Genomic DNA, 19,071 nt, shown 5'->3' with positions numbered 1-19,071 from the left:
ATTTTCTTTTTAATGTCTCTTTGACTTTCTCTTTCACACTATTTATTACATGTATTTTTTTTTCTCTATACCTTTTTTCTTTCTTTCTAATTCTCTTCTATTTATATCTACTTTACCTCTCTTATTACATGTCACTGTCATCATTTATGTATTTTCTCTTTCATCTCATTTATATCTCATCTCAACTTAAAGAAACTTACTTATCTTTTAAGCTATCATTTTCTCACTTTATCTATTTCTTTTCTTCTCATCTCTCTTCTTCCTACCCTAATTCCCAAAAAATGAGGTGTCCATTAATCACCACTCCACATAAATCTACACATTAGGTAAGCAACATCAAGGATCTGGCATCTTGCACAGCTATCTCTACCTTTCCCACAAAACAAAAAAGCAATTCAAAGTTCAAATTCTGAAGCTCTTAGTTCATAAATTTCAAACCCCACCCAACCAAAATTTCAAAACCGGAAACCAAAAATTTCCCAAGTGTCCATTTCCCCTCCAATGCATCTTCTTCCCTCCAAATCACCATTTCCAATGCTTCTTCTTCTTCCAATCTAAACCCTACCCAACACCACCACCACCTCCACCTCCAACAAGAACACCTTCTTCTATAACATTACCACCATGAATTTTCTCTTTTCACGGGAAAACCTTCCCCCACCTCCGGGAATCCCAATCCCCGCCACCATTGCCGCCGCCAACACCACCCCAAACCCAATTCTAATCCCAAAGCTCGAACCTTTCGACGAATTGCTCAACACCCACACACCCCAACAACAACAACAATCTCAGGACCCCAGTTTTTCAAATGGGTCCCTTGACCTCGACCTCGACCTCGACCTCAAGCTCGTCTGCGACGAAACCCCCGGTGCTTTCTCTGGCGACCCAAGCTTGCTCTCAGATTTCAACCGTCTCTCTCAGCTTTTCAAAACCGCTTTCACCAACAACAACGCCGTTCTCGACCCCATCGCCCAAGGGCTCCAGCAGCTCCAAAACGACGCTGTTTCCGACCCTCTAGACGGCACTACCGTTGTTCCACCGCAGAGCTTCCAAAATTCGGACCCCGGGATGCAGCAGCAGCAGCAGTACCCGAACGGGGCCGTTTCGGACCCGGATTCGCGGGCAATTGTGCCGGTCCCGGAGGAAGGGCGGTCCTCTTCGGTGGCGGTCACCACGCCGCGGCAGCGGCGCTTCAAGGAGCTGGTCCGCCTGACGGATGTCGGCGGGCCGGAGCAACGGCACTTCCGGGACGTGGTCCGCCGGACGAGGATGGTTTACGACTCCCTGCGCGTCCTGGCGACGGTGGAGGACGAGGGCCGGGTGGATGCCCGCCGGGGGCGCAGCGATCTGCGCGCCTCGGCGGTGATGAGGAACTGTGGCCTGTGGCTGAACCGTGACAAGAGAATTGTTGGTGCAATTCCCGGTGTCTGCATTGGTGATGTGTTCCTTTATAGGATGGAGTTGTGTGTTGTTGGCCTTCACGGTCAGCCTCAGGCTGGGATTGATTATCTCCCTGCTAGCATGAGTTCCAATGGTGAACCAATTGCCACTAGTGTCATTGTTTCTGGTGGTTATGAGGATGATGTTGATGAGGGTGATGTTATTATTTACTCTGGCCATGGTGGCCAGGACAAGCATTCTAGGCAGGTTTTCCACCAGAAGCTTGAGGGGGGGAACCTTGCAATGGAGAGGAGTATGCACTATGGGATTGAGGTGAGGGTCATTCGCGGAGTGCGGTATGAGGGTGCTGCCTCTGCTACTGGGAGGTTGTATGTGTATGATGGGTTGTATAGAATTCATGAGTGCTGGTTTGATGTGGGGAAGTCGGGTTTTGGGGTTTATAAGTATAAGCTGTGTAGGATTGATGGGCAGGCTAAGATGGGGACTGTGGTGATGAAGGAGGCGCTTATGCTTAGGAAGGATCCCTTGAGTTTCAAACCCACGTGTTGTTTGTCGCTTGATGTTTCAAATAGGAAGGAGAATGTGGCGGTTCGGCTTTTCAATGACATTGATCCTAACTATGACCCTCTGCAGTATGAGTATCTTGTGAAGACAAATTTTCCGCAGTTTGTGTTCCATCAGAGCGGGAGGGGGACAGGTTGTGAGTGTGCGGACGGGTGTGTTGAGGGGTGCTTTTGTGCCATGAAGAATGGAGGGGATTTTCCTTATAATCAGAGTGGGATTCTCTTGAGAGGGAAGCCTTTGGTTTTTGAGTGTGGCCCATTTTGTCGTTGTCCTCCTCATTGTCGGAACCGTGTCACGCAGAAGGGGTTGAAAAATAGGTTGGAAGTGTTCAGATCTAGGGAAACTGGTTGGGGAGTTAGGTCCATGGACCTTATTCAAGCTGGTGCTTTTATATGCGAGTACACAGGGGTTGTTCTGACTAGGGAGCAAGCACGGCTTTTGACTATGAATGGTGATTCCTTGATATATCCAAATCGGTTTACTGATAGGTGGGCAGAATGGGGGGACTTGTCTATGATAGACTCCAATTTTGTGCGTCCATCATATCCGTCAATACCTCCTTTGGATTTTGCCATGGATGTGTCAAGAATGAGGAATGTTGCTTGCTATATGAGTCATAGTTCAACTCCCAATGTGTTGGTTCAGTTTGTTCTGTATGATCACAATAATTTGATGTTCCCTCGCCTTATGCTATTTGCGATGGAGAGCATCCCTCCGATGAGAGAGCTCAGCCTTGATTATGGGGTAGCTGATGAGTGGACAGGAAAGCTCTCTATATGCAATGAATGATTTTGAAAGTTTCATACACTTTATAATATACTGAAGCTGACTTTCGGGCATTGTTTGCAGAGGTAAAGCCAAGTTCTTTCATCAACTTATTTGTTTTCATAATTTTCACTGTTGTTTTCCATTTAATTTTATCTTATCGCTCAATCTTTGTCTGGTCTCCATTATAAACTCTGTTAACCATATGAGTTGGTCTTCCTAGCATTCTGGTGTACTTCAGATGACAGGAAGTTCAATATTTATTGTGACTTTTAAGATTGAGATAATATGTTGTAATATCTTGTCATTGTAGTTTGGTTTTCAAACTGATATTGTGGTTGTTCTGAATATGAGCTTTTTCTGCTTCTGGCAATCCAAATCTGTTTTCCTGTATCTGGGTTTATGTGTGTGTTTGCATTCCATCTATCTAATATTGGTGCTATTTTATTGAACATATGCTCTTAAAACTTTCCTTTCCTTTCCTAAGAAATCTACTTTATTTACAGTCACATCATATTATGTATTAGTATTATGAATTTTCAATTCTAATTTGTTAAGACTGTAACCACTAATTCTTTAATTTTAAATATCCCCAAGCAATAGAAACTTTCTGTGTTGATTTGGTGATCATGCTGGGGCAATTTCTCTGAATTCTAGATCTTGGTTCTTTCTAAATTGGTTGTGGAATATTAGAAGACTTACTTTGTTCATAGCCTCATGTTGGGCATTCAGGTATGAGCGTGGAAGTTCTCCATTTAAAAGTAATGGGTTTGGGTTGTTAGCACAAGGTGTTGGTTTTAATCTTGTTGTTGCCATTATATGCACACACAAAAAAGGTAATGGGCTAATGGAGGAATATGCCAGTTAAAGGACCCATTGACCTAATTAAGTTTTTGGGTCGGGGTGTGGTGTAAAGCCTATAAGTGTCTCTTGCTTAAGCCCATGAAAGGAGATCTTCACAATGTTTTGGGCTTCCCTTGTCCTAACAGTTCACTTGTTATTGTATTGTTTCAATGTGGGTTTGATAGAAACCTTGGACTGCATGAGGTAAATTGTAAACGGTTTAGATGAGCTGGATGATGTAAGCCACCTTTCAGAGGAGGGGCTAAATAGTGACGGAAGTTTTCTGTCATGTGGATTTGCTGACATTGACAAGTTAGTTAAGCCAGCCAGCCAGCATTATAGAGGGGAGTAGGGGGCTAGGTGAGAATCATGTTGAGGAGTACTGTCATGATGTGGCTGAGCATGCTCTCTCAGGGATTCCTTGGCTCTGGTAGGAGAAATTGTAATTTCTATGGTTATATTTTAATTCAATAATATTATCAGTTTCAACCACAGTTACCAGGTTTGCAATACTCCCTGGGACATGGTATAGGTACCTGTACACGGTATGCGATCATACAAAGTATTGGTACACGGGTATATAGAGTTGGTATGCTTATTAAAAAGAAGCCCTTTTAAAAATAGAAGAATTTTAAATTTTAAATTTCTATTATCCACTATAATTTTAAAGTGAAAAGTGTTGAATAACTGTAAAAAGTAAATGAATAACTCTTTAATTTATATTACTCTTCTCCTTTGTACACTAGGGTTGTGTTTGGTAGATAGGAAGGAAATAGAGGTAGTGGAGGTAGGTAGATGAGAAAAGAAGAAAAGATAAATAGATTAGAAATAGAGTGGAAATAGTGGTTGTTTGGTTTAAGAAAAATAGAGTGAAGATAAGATAAAGAAATATAGCGATGATCATAAAAATACAATTTTACCCTACACAAAGATAACATTTTATTTTATTTTTTTACCATTGGACAACATAATCAACTATTTTGAATGCATAATCAATTAAGTTGGAGATCGAATGCTGGAGCTTGCGAGGAAGAAGACACCAGCAGCACGACATCAAAAGCTAGAGCAAAAGAGGAAGAAGACACAAGGAGCACAGGGTCAGTTTTGTAAAAGAAGTAGCTCCCTCAAGATTTCCACGAAAATAATCTCCGTGGAGTGTGGAAGCTGATGACTGTGGGCCCCACCAATTTTTTATTTTTATATATTTTCAATACATCTCGTGTGTACCAAACAAGCGAATTTGTACACTTCTTTGCATTTCCGTTCTCACCACTTCTTTTCTTTGGTACTTCATGTGTACCAAGAGAGCCTCAATCAAGTTTTATTGAGAAAAAGAGCTGCACAACCTTCCTAAATTAAAAGAACTGGATAACACTCAAGTGTCAAGTCTTATTAATATATATTTTGTTATAACTCTTTAATTCTAAAGCAAGGCTGTGCTATCCAGAGTTTGAAGTTGAATGGATTTATTGACTGCACATTTAATCTTATCTTCTCACTCTAATGAGCGTGCAAATGTTTCCTAGAAAAAATTACCCTATTAATGCACTCTTCAATCTCTCTCTCTCTCCTACTGCACTTATTGAGAATTTGGAATTCTCATATTCTCTCTCTTCAATTTGTCATACTTCATATTCTTGGATCGTCACTGCCATGAATTTTTGCCAATTTTTAGCATACCAGTATGAGAACGTTCCGTGAATTGGTACTCATGAACCCATTTGCAGTTCTTTTTTAAAATCATGAATTATGTTTCACTGGTTTCAATCTTGTACTATTATGCATATTCTGGTGTTCTATTAGGGCTCTGGTTCCTACACTAGAAATTGTTTCTCTAAGGATTTGGTACTTTTTGTGAACATGATATTAAAATGTGGGTTTTGGGTCTAATTCAACCTCAAAAGTTAGCTCATAGGGTGAGGATTGTGGCCCACTTATATATTCTATCTTAGTCTTATCTCTAGCCAATGTGGAATTTGGATTTTTTCCAATACACTCCCTCATGCCCAATACTTTTTTGGACTTGGTGCATGGATGACATGGTGGGTGGTTCGTTTAATGGATCTAGGATAGACTTTGATATCATTTAAGAGTTATTTATTGCTTTGTGTTGTTGTATCATACCACCCGAAATATTCTTATTTATAATCAAGGAGGTTTACAAAATAAGGAAACAAAATAATGAGTAATAATGGAAACAATCCCATACTAAACTGTAATTAAAACATATCAAATCATATCTTTGACACTCCCCCTCAAGTTGGAGTATATATGTCATATGAACCAAGTTTGTTACAAATGTGGTAAACCCAACAGAAACGATAAACGGTTCTAGTTGGGTGATTGTGCCAGATAAGCATGGCTCGACAGTATCCAATGAAGGCCCATAGTGGTGATGTGTGTTCACCAGTAAATAAAAGCACACCTTGAGGTGGAAGGAGGTGGTTCCAGTGTGACGCTTGCCGGAGATGCGTTGTGTGTGTGAACTTCACGAACTGAAAAAGGGCCCTGCGTCATGTCGTGTTAAGATATTATATGATAGAGATTTAGGAGTTTTGATAAGATATGATGATGTTATAATATGGTAGAGATTAAGATATGATTCTGTGTATGATATGGTAGAGATATGATAGCTTATTTCTAGGAAAGTGGGAAACTTTTATCTTATCTAGTAGGATTATATCTCTAAGATTTATAGTAGATTTTGGTTAATCTTTTCCTTTTTACTAGCTTATATTTTTTTGTAAGCTAGGTAGGATTTAAGAATGTTACAATTGAGATAGTACAAGTCCTTTTAATTAAAATTGTATTGAAAATTGATCCCTGAATTTTTCACCTACAATATAAAACTTGTAAAATAGAAGAAACCGAGGGATATTTGGACTGAAAACCGTGTGTATTTCTGTGTCTGAAATACACACGGGTCATTGTTTATATAGACATATTGCATTAAATACACATAAGTAGAGAGGATAATAAGTTTCATCGAAATCAGATCCTCTAAATCAGATATCATATCCTATCACATCATTATACATTAAATTCCTTATTCTCAACAAAACTAAATTACAAGGTTAATAGGGGCTGCTCAATGCTTTCATTAAATAATTTGTTCTGAAAATATTGACTAAGATTCTTAAAAATACAGATGACAATTTACTAACTAACTTTCTGCTACTTTATGTCATTAAAGGTGTTAATTACTAAATTTGTCCAGCCAACAAACTACAGAGAAGACCAAGATAAGGTTGGAACCTTGAACAAGAACAAAACTAATATAGTTGAGAATCGAACAACTATAGAGAACCTTAAGCTATCATTTTAAGATGCTCAAGAGATTAAGGTCATTAACATTGTGTTTGGTAGAGAGAGGAAATAGAAGGAGTGGAAATAGGCAGGTAAGAAAAGAAGAGAAATATATAAGAAATAGAGTAGAAATATTTGTTGTTTGGTTTAAGAGAAATAGAGTGGAACAAAAATTGAGGTTGTTTAGTTTGAAAGAAAGAAAAGGAAAGAAATTAGATAATTAAGAAATATACCATTTTACCCTTCACATATGTAGTTGTTATTTTTTACTTGTAGCCCCCATGCTCTCCATAAAATCGATTATACTATTAGTATAGTCAATTATATGTCTCCAATCACACAAAAATAGAGGAATGTGGTGCAGCTAATTGATTATGCTTGCATATAATCAATTATGTTTAGACTTTAGACACAATCAATTATGTGCAAGCGTAATTGATTAGCTGCACTTAAAAATCCATTCTGGGTTACTTTTGGTGAAGTGAAAAAAAACCAAGACCTCTGTAGTATTTCATCGCTCACAAGAGTGGAAATAAAAAGTGTGGGTCTCTCACTTTTTCAAATATCTCTCTATTTCTCTGTTACTAAACAAGGGAACTTGTGTACTACAACCTTATTTCCTTGCTCTTCCTCCCATTCCTATATCTTTCACTGCTACCAAACACAACATAAATTTTTTGATAAATTGATTTGTTTTGTCTAATATGATTCTGATTCCACTGGTTATGGATTATATAAATGGAAATTGCCATTAAAAGGTTACCTCTTGATCTCATATTGATAATTGATAATAAGTGGCATCATAGTCAGCTCACCTCCAAATTTCCATATATGCATGGTGGTAATTGCATCGTTGTTGAGATTGTGTAATCACACAATCTTACGCATTAAAAGCCCCCTTTCGTGCAAACTTGTGCTGTGGATCATGGTTGAGTGGGATCAGTCTTCCACACTCAATCGTATAGTTGGTGATCCCCTGCGAGCAGGAAGAAACAGAAAAGCAGAGCAATCGTCCACTGCTCTTGATGCACTCATTGCGAAGCACCTGTCTTTTGCAGATGTTGTGGAGCCATTTTATGGGGTGCAAATTGCAGTGTTTTGTGGGCTTCATGGTGACTCCTCCATTTGTGCCGTTGCCAGATATGGCACTGCAACCTGCGCTGTCGCTGGACAGCCTCTGTCACTGGACAGCCTCTGTCACCTCCCTCTTGCTGCTTCCGACCTCCCAGTACACCTCCATTTGTGTTCTCTGTCATCTGCATTGTGCAATAGGGAATTAAGGTGGCACTTGCTTTTTCAGAACAGCGGCGGCACTTAGTAGAGAAGCTTATGGGTCCTAGGGTGATAGGTACAGAATGAGAAAGAAAGCACATGAAGAGAGGGAGAGAATTGTTACTTTTCTGATATTCCTCCTACAGTGCACATATAACGTATATATACACATGTAGGGCACAAACGACAAAACATGAAAACATGCAATATACGTGAATACACATAGTGCTATAACCCACTAAGAAATTGCAGGTATATTCCTGACAACCTACAACACACACGTACTATCGGGATTTGCAAATCCTACTGATTTGCAAATCCTTTATTTCAATCCGCGCCTATTACACGTAATCTTGGAAAGCTCAGGAGCTGATGTTCTCCTTTTGGGCCTTTTGTTCTTGGTCTGAGTCGTGCTTGGCCTATCATTCCCGGCTTCATAAAAAATCACCTTGTCCTCAAGGTGATAGGCCTCCTTCAAGGTGGTCCAGTCCTCCCATGATGTGTCGTCCACATGAAGACCCTGCCATTGCACTAGCACCTGCAAGCGAGAGTTGTCTGCGGAGCCCTCCCATCGAGTACTTAAAATGGCCAGTGGCATGATTACTGGTTGGTTATCCAAGGTTGACGGTGGCAGCGAAAGTGGCTTGGGTGTGGCTGAAGTATCGTGAAGGAAGGGTTTAAGGAGAGAGCAGTGGAAAACCGGATGAATACGAGAACCTTCCGGTAAGCAGAGTTTGTAGGCCACAGGACCAATACGTTCGATAACCTAGAATGGGCTGTAAAAACGTTTGGCAAGCTTGTTTTGGCTGGTTCCCGTCACTGAAGATTGACGGTGAGGTCAAAGCTTGACCATTATGTTATCACCAACCTTGAAGTGAACCTCCCTGCGATGCATATCGGCGAAATGCTTCATGCGCTCCTGAGCTTTGAGTAGTTGCTTTTGTAAGCTAGCAAACATGGCATCCTTGGAGCACAATTAGTTATCCACGACATCAACTGGGGATGAGCTTGGAATATATTGGAGAATTGTGGGAGGTTTCTTTCCGAAAGTGACCTCAAACGGTGAAATACCCGTGCTTGTGTTACGGGAGGTATTGTATGACCCCTCCACCCAAGGTAGGAATTTGCCCCATGTCGCGGGTCGTTTATGAACAAAGGCTCTCTGGTACTACTCGATGATACGATTCATGACCTTTGTTTGACCGTCAAATTGGGGGTGATAAGCAAAGCTTAGCCACAATTTTGTTCCTGAGAGTTTGAATAGTTCCTGCTGAAACTTGCTGATGAAGAAAGGATCCTGATCAGAGACCAAACTCTTAGGCATACCATGGTGTTTGGCTAAGATATCCAAAAAGAGAGTGGCAACTTGGTAAGCGAAATATTTCATTGGAAGGATACCCGGATGGATCCCCTTCGAGAATCAATCAACAATGACCGGTATAGTGGTGTTTCCCCGGTACGGTGGTAACCTGACGATAAGGTCGAGAGATAATCCTCCCAAGGTCTGTGCGAAATTGGAAGTGGTTCCAAGAGCCCTGCTATTTTTTTAGTTTCGTATTTGGTTGCCTGACAATCAACACACTGCACCATAAATTTATGAACATCCTTGTGGATTGAATTCCAATTTAAATTCTCCTATAATATTGACAATGTCTTAGTAATCCCCATATGTCCGCCCGTAGGTGTTGAGTGGAATTCTTGCTGCAAAAGATGGATAAATTTTAAGCTATTGGGTAACCAAATACAACCCTTCTTCAGAATTAAGCCATTGTTGTAATTGTACTCCGAGTGACTCAAGGGCTCGTCTTGCAACGATTTTTGAAGAGCCACAAACTCTTGGTGGGCAGCTAGTTCATTTTTAAGCTCGGTCAAGAACGTGAAGTGCGGAATTGATAATAAAAACACCATGCCTGTGGGTGTCTTCAGAGTATGAGAAAGTGCGTCCGCCACTATATTCGAACTATCCGAGCGATATTGGATGGTGAAATCATAGCCCATCAATTTGGTTAAATACTTATGCTGTTCTGGGGTTTGCACAATTTGACTCATTAGCTCCTTAAGGCTTCTATGGTCAGTGAGAATAACAAAGGAATGACCAAGCAAGTACTGTCTCCATTTTTTGACAGCAATCGTGATCGCATGGTTCACGAACATAAGTTGAAGCTTGTTGAAGCCTTGGATAAAACTGTTTACTAAAGAATGCAATTGGGTGAGTTTGCTGAGATAGCACGACACCCATTCCAGAACCTAAAGCATCTGTTTCCAAGTAAAGGGTAAGGTGAAATCCGGTAAGCGAAGAACTGGGGCAGTACTTACGATGGATTTCAAGGTTTGGAAGGCATCCTGTGTTTCAAGTGACCATTCGAAGTGTTTCGGGTTAAGAGATGAACCAAAGGGGCTGCTATCGCAGCATTTCCCTTGATGAATCGTCTATAGAACCCCATAAGGCCCAAGAATCCTTGAAGGGTGCGAAATGAAGTGGGTTGGGGCCATTGCTGCACGGCGAGCACCGTTTCGAGCACTGGTTGAACTCCAGCCCCGGACACGACATGTCCCAAATATTCAATTTGCTGTTGGGCCAGGCAACATTTAGATAATTTGAGGAAAAATCGACCATCCTTCGGGACCTGCAAGGCACAATCCAAATGTCGCAAATGGTCTTCAAAGGACTTGCTGTAAATCAATATATCATCGAAGAAGACGATAATGAATTTACACAAGTAGGGTTGAAACGTTGTGTTCATCAGTGCCTGAAACGAGGAGGGGGCATTGCACAAGCCAAAGGGTATAACACGAAATTCATAATGCCCTTGATGAGTGTGGAAGACTGTTTTATGAATGTCTTCTTCATTCACCAAAATTTGATGATATCCCTGCAACAAATCCAGCTTCGTAAACCAGCTAGCGCCCCCCAGTTCATCTAATAGTTCATCAATCATGGGTATAGGGAATCGATCTTTAATGGTAATAGCATTCAACGCTTTATAGTTTATGCAAAACTGCCAAGTGCCGTTGCGTTTTTTCACCAGAAGGACTGGTGATGAGAAAGGACTTTGACTAGGTCAAATGATGCTGCTACACAGCATGGTCTCCTCCTAAGATTCGATTTCCTATTACTGAAAAATGTGGGTACCTATAAGGTTGCACATTGACCGGGGTTAAGTGGGGAAGAAGGTTAATGGTGAGGTTTGTTTCGTGGTTTGGAGGTAGGGTAGTGGGTGTTTGGAGAAGGAAAGTGTAACGGTGAAGGATGGACTCTATTTCTGGTGAGTGGTTGTTAAGTGTGGAGATTTGGGTAGAAGGGGGCTCAGGTGTGGTGAGGCGAATGTGGAAGAGGGTGCTGACACCATTGGTTTGAACCATGCGCTGTAGCTGGTGGTGGTTGACACTGAATGTTAGCTTCACGTTTCCCCTGTAGCTCAACAACATGACCATGCTGCATGAACTTCATAGTCAAGTCAGCATAATCGGTCAAAACGGGTCCCAAGGATTTAAGCCATTGAACTCCAAGGACTAGGTCCGTCCCTCCTAATGGCAGCACATGAAAGTTGACTGTGAAACGATGCCCTTGAATGTGGAGGATGACATCTCGACAAACCTGCAAACAGTCAATTTCACTATCATTGCCAACCATCACCTGCAACATTTGAGTGGGTTGCACTCGTAAGCCCAAAGTAGTGACCAAGCGTTCCTGGAGAAAATTATGAGTACTTCTGCTGTCAATCAGCACCACAACATTACTGTCGTAGATGGTTCCCACAAGGCGTAGAGTTTCAGGAGCTAGGTGGCCACAAATGGCATGAAAACTGATTTGAGCGGGAGATTTATCATCTTGATCTGTTGCTTCTTGAACAAATTCTTCATGAGGGAGGTCGTTCGGGTCCAGCTCGTCTTCATCAGCGATGAAGAGAAACAACTTTGAAGAACAACAATGGCCTCGGGTGAATTTCTCGTCACAATTAAAACACAATCCTTTTTCTCCGTGCAATGTAAGTTCCTCTGGGGACAAGCGTTTATATGGAACTGGTGGTTTAGGTGGGGTAGGCAATAAAAGGGGAGGTGGTAGGGAGGAAGAGGTAGGGATGGGTCACGGAAAGTTAGAAGGTTGGGTGTACGAACGAGGGCGAAATGGCTTGTGCAACTCACAGAACTTGTCTTCTTGCAGACGAGTCAGTGCGGCAGCATGAATCATGGAAAGAGGTTGGAGTGCTTGTACTTCACAATGAATCTCTGGGGATAGGCCGAAGATAAAACAACTCAACAAAAATGAGGGTGGAAGGCCTAGGATCCGGTTCGCCTACGCTTCGAACTCGGTTAGGTAGTCATTCACCGAGCCTTGCTGGGCAAGCTTAAACAAAGACCCCGTAGGATCCTCGTAGTGAGACGACGCGAAGCCCGCTTCAAGGGCCTATAACAGACCTGACCAGGAAGTAATCTGTCCGTTGCAGGTCATCCATTGATACCACGCAAGTGCAGGCCCATCCATGTAAAAGGAGACAATCGTCAGCCATTTGTTTTTTGGAGTTGCATGATAATAAAAAAATTGATTGATTTTAAAGAGCCAGCCAACTGGGTCCGTGCCATTGAAACGGGGTATTTCAAGTTTCAGGCGATATGGTGTGATCGTCGGAGACGGAGATGGAGGGTGGGCCGAAGAAGCAGGTGAGTGCTGCGTCGACTCCATTACTGCAAACTTTTGACAAAGATCATCAAGTTTAGCTGACATGGAAAGCTGGTTTGTGGTGAGTTTTGCTATGGCATCTTCCAGCCTATCAAGATTTGATTTTGAGTGTGTGGAGTCGGCCATGAGAGTTCAGGATGAGAGCACCAATTGATAGGTACAAAATGAGGAAGAAAGCACAGGAAGAGAGAGAGAGAATTGTTACTTCTCTGATATTCCTCCTACAGTGCACATGTAACATATATATACACATGTAGGGCACAAACGACAAAACATGAAAACATGCAATATACGTGAATACACGTAGTGCTATAACCCACTAATGATATTACTGTTATATTCCCGACAACCTACAGCACACACGTACTATTGGGATTTGCAAATCCTACTGTTTTGCAAATCCTTTATTTCAATCGGCACCTATTACACGTAATCTTGGAAACGCTTAGGAGCTGATGTTCTCCTTTTGGGCCTTTCGTTCTTGGCCTGAGTCATGCTTGGCCTATCATAGGGTTTCATGGGAATTGTGCCCCATATGTTTCTCTCTGTTTTCTCTTCTTTTGGTTTGGTTTGTTGGGCCTCGACTTGAGTTCAATTCAGCTTCTTTTTTTTTTTTTTTTTTTTTTTGCGTAAAACATAACATATACTATAATAAACTGAAGAATAACAGTAATAAAAAATATTAGTATTAAAAATATAATAAACTATTTAAAGCATGACATATAACATAATATAATAACTAAATAATAATAAACTAAAAAAAGCATATAATGTGATATAATAAATTAAATGATAGTAATAAAAAAATGTATTATATATAAGTATTCTAGGCAGGGGACTGTAGGATCTTATGATCTGAGTTACAGGTTTTCATCCCCTTCTTGTTCCTCTTGATTTTAACAACCTTGGGTAATTGAGACTTGGTTACAAATGGTAGTGCTCCTGCTGTAACTAAATATCAATGTTAATATATATTTCTTTATACCTGAAGTAATTCCTCATGAAGATAAAAGAGGCTACTAATTGCTCTTTATTATTGGATTTTTCCTTCTCTACTTGCAGTTCTACTGAAGCTTATTTGCTCTAGTATTTTATATCTAATTATTGTGTGTATTCATTAAGTGCATTTCCTATACTGTGAAATAAGGTGTATGATTTTTAATTGTTCCAGTAAAATTATTTCCAAAATTAATGAATTATTTTTTCAGTTGTTCATAGATTGTCTTCTAGATTTATATAGGTTCAATGTATTTTGGTGTCAAAATCATGTCTTGGGTTGCAGTTCCCTAGTTTTCTCCAAGAAGGTTGCTAGGTTATTATAAGACTTGGCTAATTTAAATGTTTATAGTGTATACTAGCAGAATAAGTTCTTCATTTTGATCTTTTATTAATTTTAGCATTTAGCTCTACTGCTGGGATGAAGAACTGGATAATTACTTTCACATTTTTGTAATTACTTATGAATCGTTTATTGCTATACTGTGAATCTTTGCTTGTATATAAGGAGAACATGTCATCTTGTAACACAACAGCTGAAAGATGGCCATTAGGCTCAAGTAATTTATGTTGCCAAAATGTGCTTTATTTCTGTTGGATTTCCATCCATCCTGACTTCCCATTGGGTTTCACTACGTACATTTGTTTCATGTGGGCTTTTTGCAGCATCTTGTAGGTTTGTTCCTAAATTACAATCAAGCTAGATTGGTACTTCAAATATTGTTGTGGATCTGTAAAAGTTCATATAGAAATTTATTGTTATTTGTCATGTTCTGATAATTTTCTTTATGTTTGCCATTTGCATTGAAAGCTGGTTGATTGGAAATATTTCTAGTCTGTGTTTGGGAGGATGCACTTTGGGATTGGAAAATGGATGCCTCTGCACTTTCAATTTTAGCAATTGACTCTTGGAATTTTGAAAAATATATCATTAGCCACTTCTATCTAATTTTTTGGTGAATTCATATTTGAATCGTGTCATGAACTAAATATCCAAAAAGTATTAGCTGTTTGGGTGAAGTTCTTACACATCCATAGTTAATAACAAAGCACAGTGGCTGACCTCCAAAATGCTATAGGGGAATAGCACATAGTGGGGATGACCAGTTTTATATACTTCATCTTCCATTTTGCCCCCTTGTACAATTCCCATCCCCTTCCTAGACCTAGAGCTAGCAGCATCTTTTTTCTTCCTTCCACTTGTTTTCTGCGTAGTGTTAGTTGAAGGCTAACCAGATTCAAATGCATCAGCAATAGGTCTCTAAGTTAAATTATCACCATCAAAAACCAATTCATTTTCAGTATGTTCTCCATTTTCACCCATTTCTCCTATCAACCTCACATTACAATCATTAATGATATCATCCAGGACAATGGGATCAATCATATCTCGAATTTCATAATGATCTTTCAAAGTCCAATTATACTTCACAAAAACCAAATCTTGCAACTTTTGGTGCTTAAGTCTGCTTCTCTTAGAATGAATCTAAGAAAACACTCTGCAATAGTATTGTGTGTCGGCCAAAGACTGCTCCAGCCCCCATCCCCACTGTGATAGTGCTGCTATCACCTGTTATTGATAAATATCAACATGCCTTAAATTATAGTCAGTGCACAGGGCCTGTACTATCTTGTTTTTGAAATTTAACTTTTTATTTATTTAGAAGAATGTGTAATGAAGTTTGGGCTGTAGACTGCATAGTCACAGGTGGCATGATAAATATGTCATGAACCAATTATTCTAGAAACTTAAATTGTAGGGTGAAGGCTCATGTATGGTTGTAAGTATAACAAACTGCTTGTAACTTGAAATGTTTTCGACAAGAAAACTTTCCATTCCTTGTTACAAATAGTCATGCTTAATGTTACGAACTATGTTTTTTTAGTTATTTGGCATTTAAGTCCTTTTCCTTTTTATGATTTTATATCCGTACATTTATCAGTATATTTATATTCAGTTGGTCCATATTTGGACTTGCTTCCATTGTCTCTTTGTTGGCGTGCCCCTTTTTTCAATACTTAAATAAAATAAAATTTGGTAAAAATTAGTCAATTCTTTGCGTACAAATTAGTTATTGCATCTTCCCCTCCCCCCCTTTTCATAAAAATTAGTTAAAGGAGGGTTGGCAAAATTAACGTTTAGGGGTCTGTTTGCAATCCCCCTAAAGTTAAAGGAGCTCCGGTGCTTTACAATTATTTGGTCCTCAAACAGTCCATATTCCACCCCCATTCTTCACACTGTTCCATTCCCTTGAAATCTTTCCAGCACTGATTCTCTTGTTCATTGTCCTGCATTTTCTGTACTCCTTAGTTATAAACTTAATGTGAAGGAGTTGCTTCAAAACTGTATTCCTAAGTTTCAATGGATCAGGCTTTTATGATATATTTTTGTGAATGGTAAAATTGTTGACTTTTGTAATAACTGCTTTGGAAGTCATTTCTAGGGTGATTTTTAATTGGTTGGCAGTGTAAAAAAACTTTACACTGCCAGTGCATGAAAATTAATCTCTTTATCTTTAAAGAAGAGACTCAAACGAGTGGTCAATGATACCTACAGAAATATTTTTTCTGAGATAAAATCATAATATAAATATTGCTGGTGAAATATTTTATCAGATTTAGAACAGACCCTATTCTATTCTTTTGTTCATTTTGCTTCAATAAGCCTTTTTATCATAGACTATACAATAACATGAATATTGTTGGTTCGATATATTTTATTGTAGAATGAGACAGACACCACTATACTTTACATTTTTTTTTTTATTGTGCTTTGAAAGTTTTACATGTGTTTTTACCATACCTGTTGGTCACATCTGAGCAGTTGATTTTAGGTGCAAATGGTTACTCCCTTTACTACGTATGAAAAAATTTATATACTTTCCTTGAAACTCTAGTGTGACTTGAATCATATTTGTCTTTCATTATCAGCGTTGTTATTATTTTGGGTTAGTCTTGGATTTTACATCTCTTCCCTATTTTGATTGTTCAATTTACTATCCCGTATAGTTTTGGTATTACAATTAATCAATGAGTTGATATTCATTTGCAGATAGTCAAGTTGATGCAGCACAAGTTTTCAACACTGCCAATTTACAAAGAGCAGTAGTAGAATTGCTTGCTATACGACGGTGTCAGGAAATCAAAATTCAAATATAAAGAAATGTCTATTACGTTATTCTGGTTTTTATCTAACTGTCAATGGCTAGTACACGGTGCTCCTCTGGTGAGGAAGGTCAAGAATTGAAGTTCCCATTTCTGCTTAATCTTGAAGACTTCAGTAGTTTTCTCACTTGTTGATGCCATTTGTTTGTTCTGTAATTGTTGATGTCTTCCTCAGCTCGGCGAAGCATTTTCAAATCACATTTTTGTAAGCAATAATAGTGCAAGCTGTATTAACTCTTTCTTCTTTTGGAGAACTTGTTTGTATATAGTATAATTTCAAAGCTTGTAAAGGTTTTATAATAGTGACTGGTATCGGATGCAACATTTTAATTAATTTAGAAGCGGGTAAATTGGGCATCTGGATATTAAGATTACTAGGATATAGCCATTGTTGCTAATGATCTTGTATGAGGAAAATCAAATTATGATGAAATGGACAATTTGGTTGTTATGAATTTAACCCAATAATGTAGTAGAACAACTATGGTAAAGAAATTGTTTGCACTTTGTATGTAGATATGGCTTACATGCATATCATTCATTTAACACTATTGTGGAAGGGTATATTATGGCCTTTCATTCTGAAATTTGGTCTTTGTTAATCGTGGTACAATGTTTTTTTTAAATAGTCAGTTTTGTCCTTCTATCTAATTTATTGATAAATGCATTCTTGAAAGATGAAAATATAAAATTTAGTTTCTAAAAGTATAAAAAGTGTGACAAATATATTTGACCGTTAACTTTCGTCTGTCACTGTTAATAAAATAGTTTACGTGACATGGAGGGACAAATTTGTCACTGAAATGATTGTCAACGTGGATTGTTAGCATATAGATATATTTGTCATAATATTTTTTTTATTTTTCGTTTTCTCACTCTACTAACAAATGAGTTCATGAAAATGCAAAATTTAGTTCCTGAAAGTATAAAAAATACGATAAATATATTCGAACATTAATAATGAATTGTATAGGAGAAAAGTTAGAGAAAAAAAGATTAAAAAATAGTAAAATACGGCTTAAGATTTGAACTCTTATACTTTGATTATCTATCTATCAAATTATTAATTAGTTTTTTAATTAATCAATATAGCTACTTATTTTCTAAAATAAAAAAATTTCTTTAGTTTTATGATATAAAAAAAATTGAGTTACCATTTAAAAAAAATGAAAGCCTTCTATTTCTTGAAATTTTTTGTTTCTTCAATTAATTATTAATCTTTATTACCTACTCTATCATAGTATGCCAAATGGAATTCAAGATCGCCACAACCCACTCTACGTCCCAAAGACAAAAAATAAACCTTTTTATTAGTTTTGTTTTGAAGTTAACCTCTTTATTAGTTTGAACATTATTGTATTTTTTTTATTTAAATTTATTTGGGTTCTTTATTTGTTAGTAACTATTTTTATTTCATTCATATTATGTATAATAAGTGTTGTCTCGAGTGGAAGCACATAAGATTTATTTAAGGGATTCTTTCATATTTGAGGTATATATATACATTTTATTGATTAAGGAAAAAGATTTATAATTCCAGTTTAGCTTTATCTAGTTTAAATTTTGTGAGACTGTTTTAAAAAAAATAGTTGATTAAATTATTTTTTAAAAATAAATAAATAAATAAATTTGGTCTTGCGTCCGGTTATGTTTTTTCTACTCAAAACTCTCGACATATTATTTTCAATATAAATATAAGGATACTTAAGTTGGAATTGGGATATGAAATAATTTTAAAGATTAAAAGTGAGAAATTTAGTAGAAATTTGATAAAATTATAAGATATAAGAATTTTCTTTAATAGCAAATATTAAGGTTTGACAAGGGAATCAAAATAATAAAAATATATATATTAAAAGACAATTTAAAAAATATATTGCATAAGTACTAAACGAATAAGAGTAGTAAATTACAAACACATAATAATAATAATAATAATAATAATAATAATAATAATAATAATAATAATAATAATAATAATAATTATTATTATTATTATTATTATTATTATTATTATTATTATTATTATTATTATTATTATTCACAATCTATTATTAATGTTCGAATATATTTGTTGC

The 19,071-nt window shown here is 37.9% G+C and overlaps 1 protein-coding gene across 2 annotated transcripts; it reads left to right on the top strand.

The window, feature by feature from the left end:
- Positions 1 to 220: 220 nt before the first annotated feature.
- LOC114419133 (histone-lysine N-methyltransferase family member SUVH9-like) lies at positions 221 to 17,454 on the top strand. Of its 2 annotated transcripts, none has more exons than XM_028384747.1 (2): positions 221 to 2,816; positions 16,881 to 17,454. In XM_028384747.1, the coding sequence occupies exon 1, from the start codon at positions 625 to 627 to the stop codon at positions 2,752 to 2,754; it is 2,130 nt and encodes a 709-aa protein (XP_028240548.1). In that variant the 5' UTR covers positions 221 to 624; the 3' UTR covers positions 2,755 to 2,816; positions 16,881 to 17,454. The 2 variants fall into 2 exon arrangements, with proteins under 2 accessions (XP_028240548.1, XP_028240549.1); XM_028384748.1 differs by lacking the exon at positions 16,881 to 17,454 and adding an exon at positions 4,575 to 7,073.
- Positions 17,455 to 19,071: the final 1,617 nt, after the last annotated feature.

Source organism: Glycine soja, chromosome 7 (genome assembly GCF_004193775.1).
Source record: "Glycine soja cultivar W05 chromosome 7, ASM419377v2, whole genome shotgun sequence".
Lineage (NCBI taxonomy): Eukaryota > Viridiplantae > Streptophyta > Magnoliopsida > Fabales > Fabaceae > Glycine > Glycine soja.
Note: the sequence above shows the minus strand (reverse complement) of the source record. Positions and strands in the feature narration are given on the sequence as shown.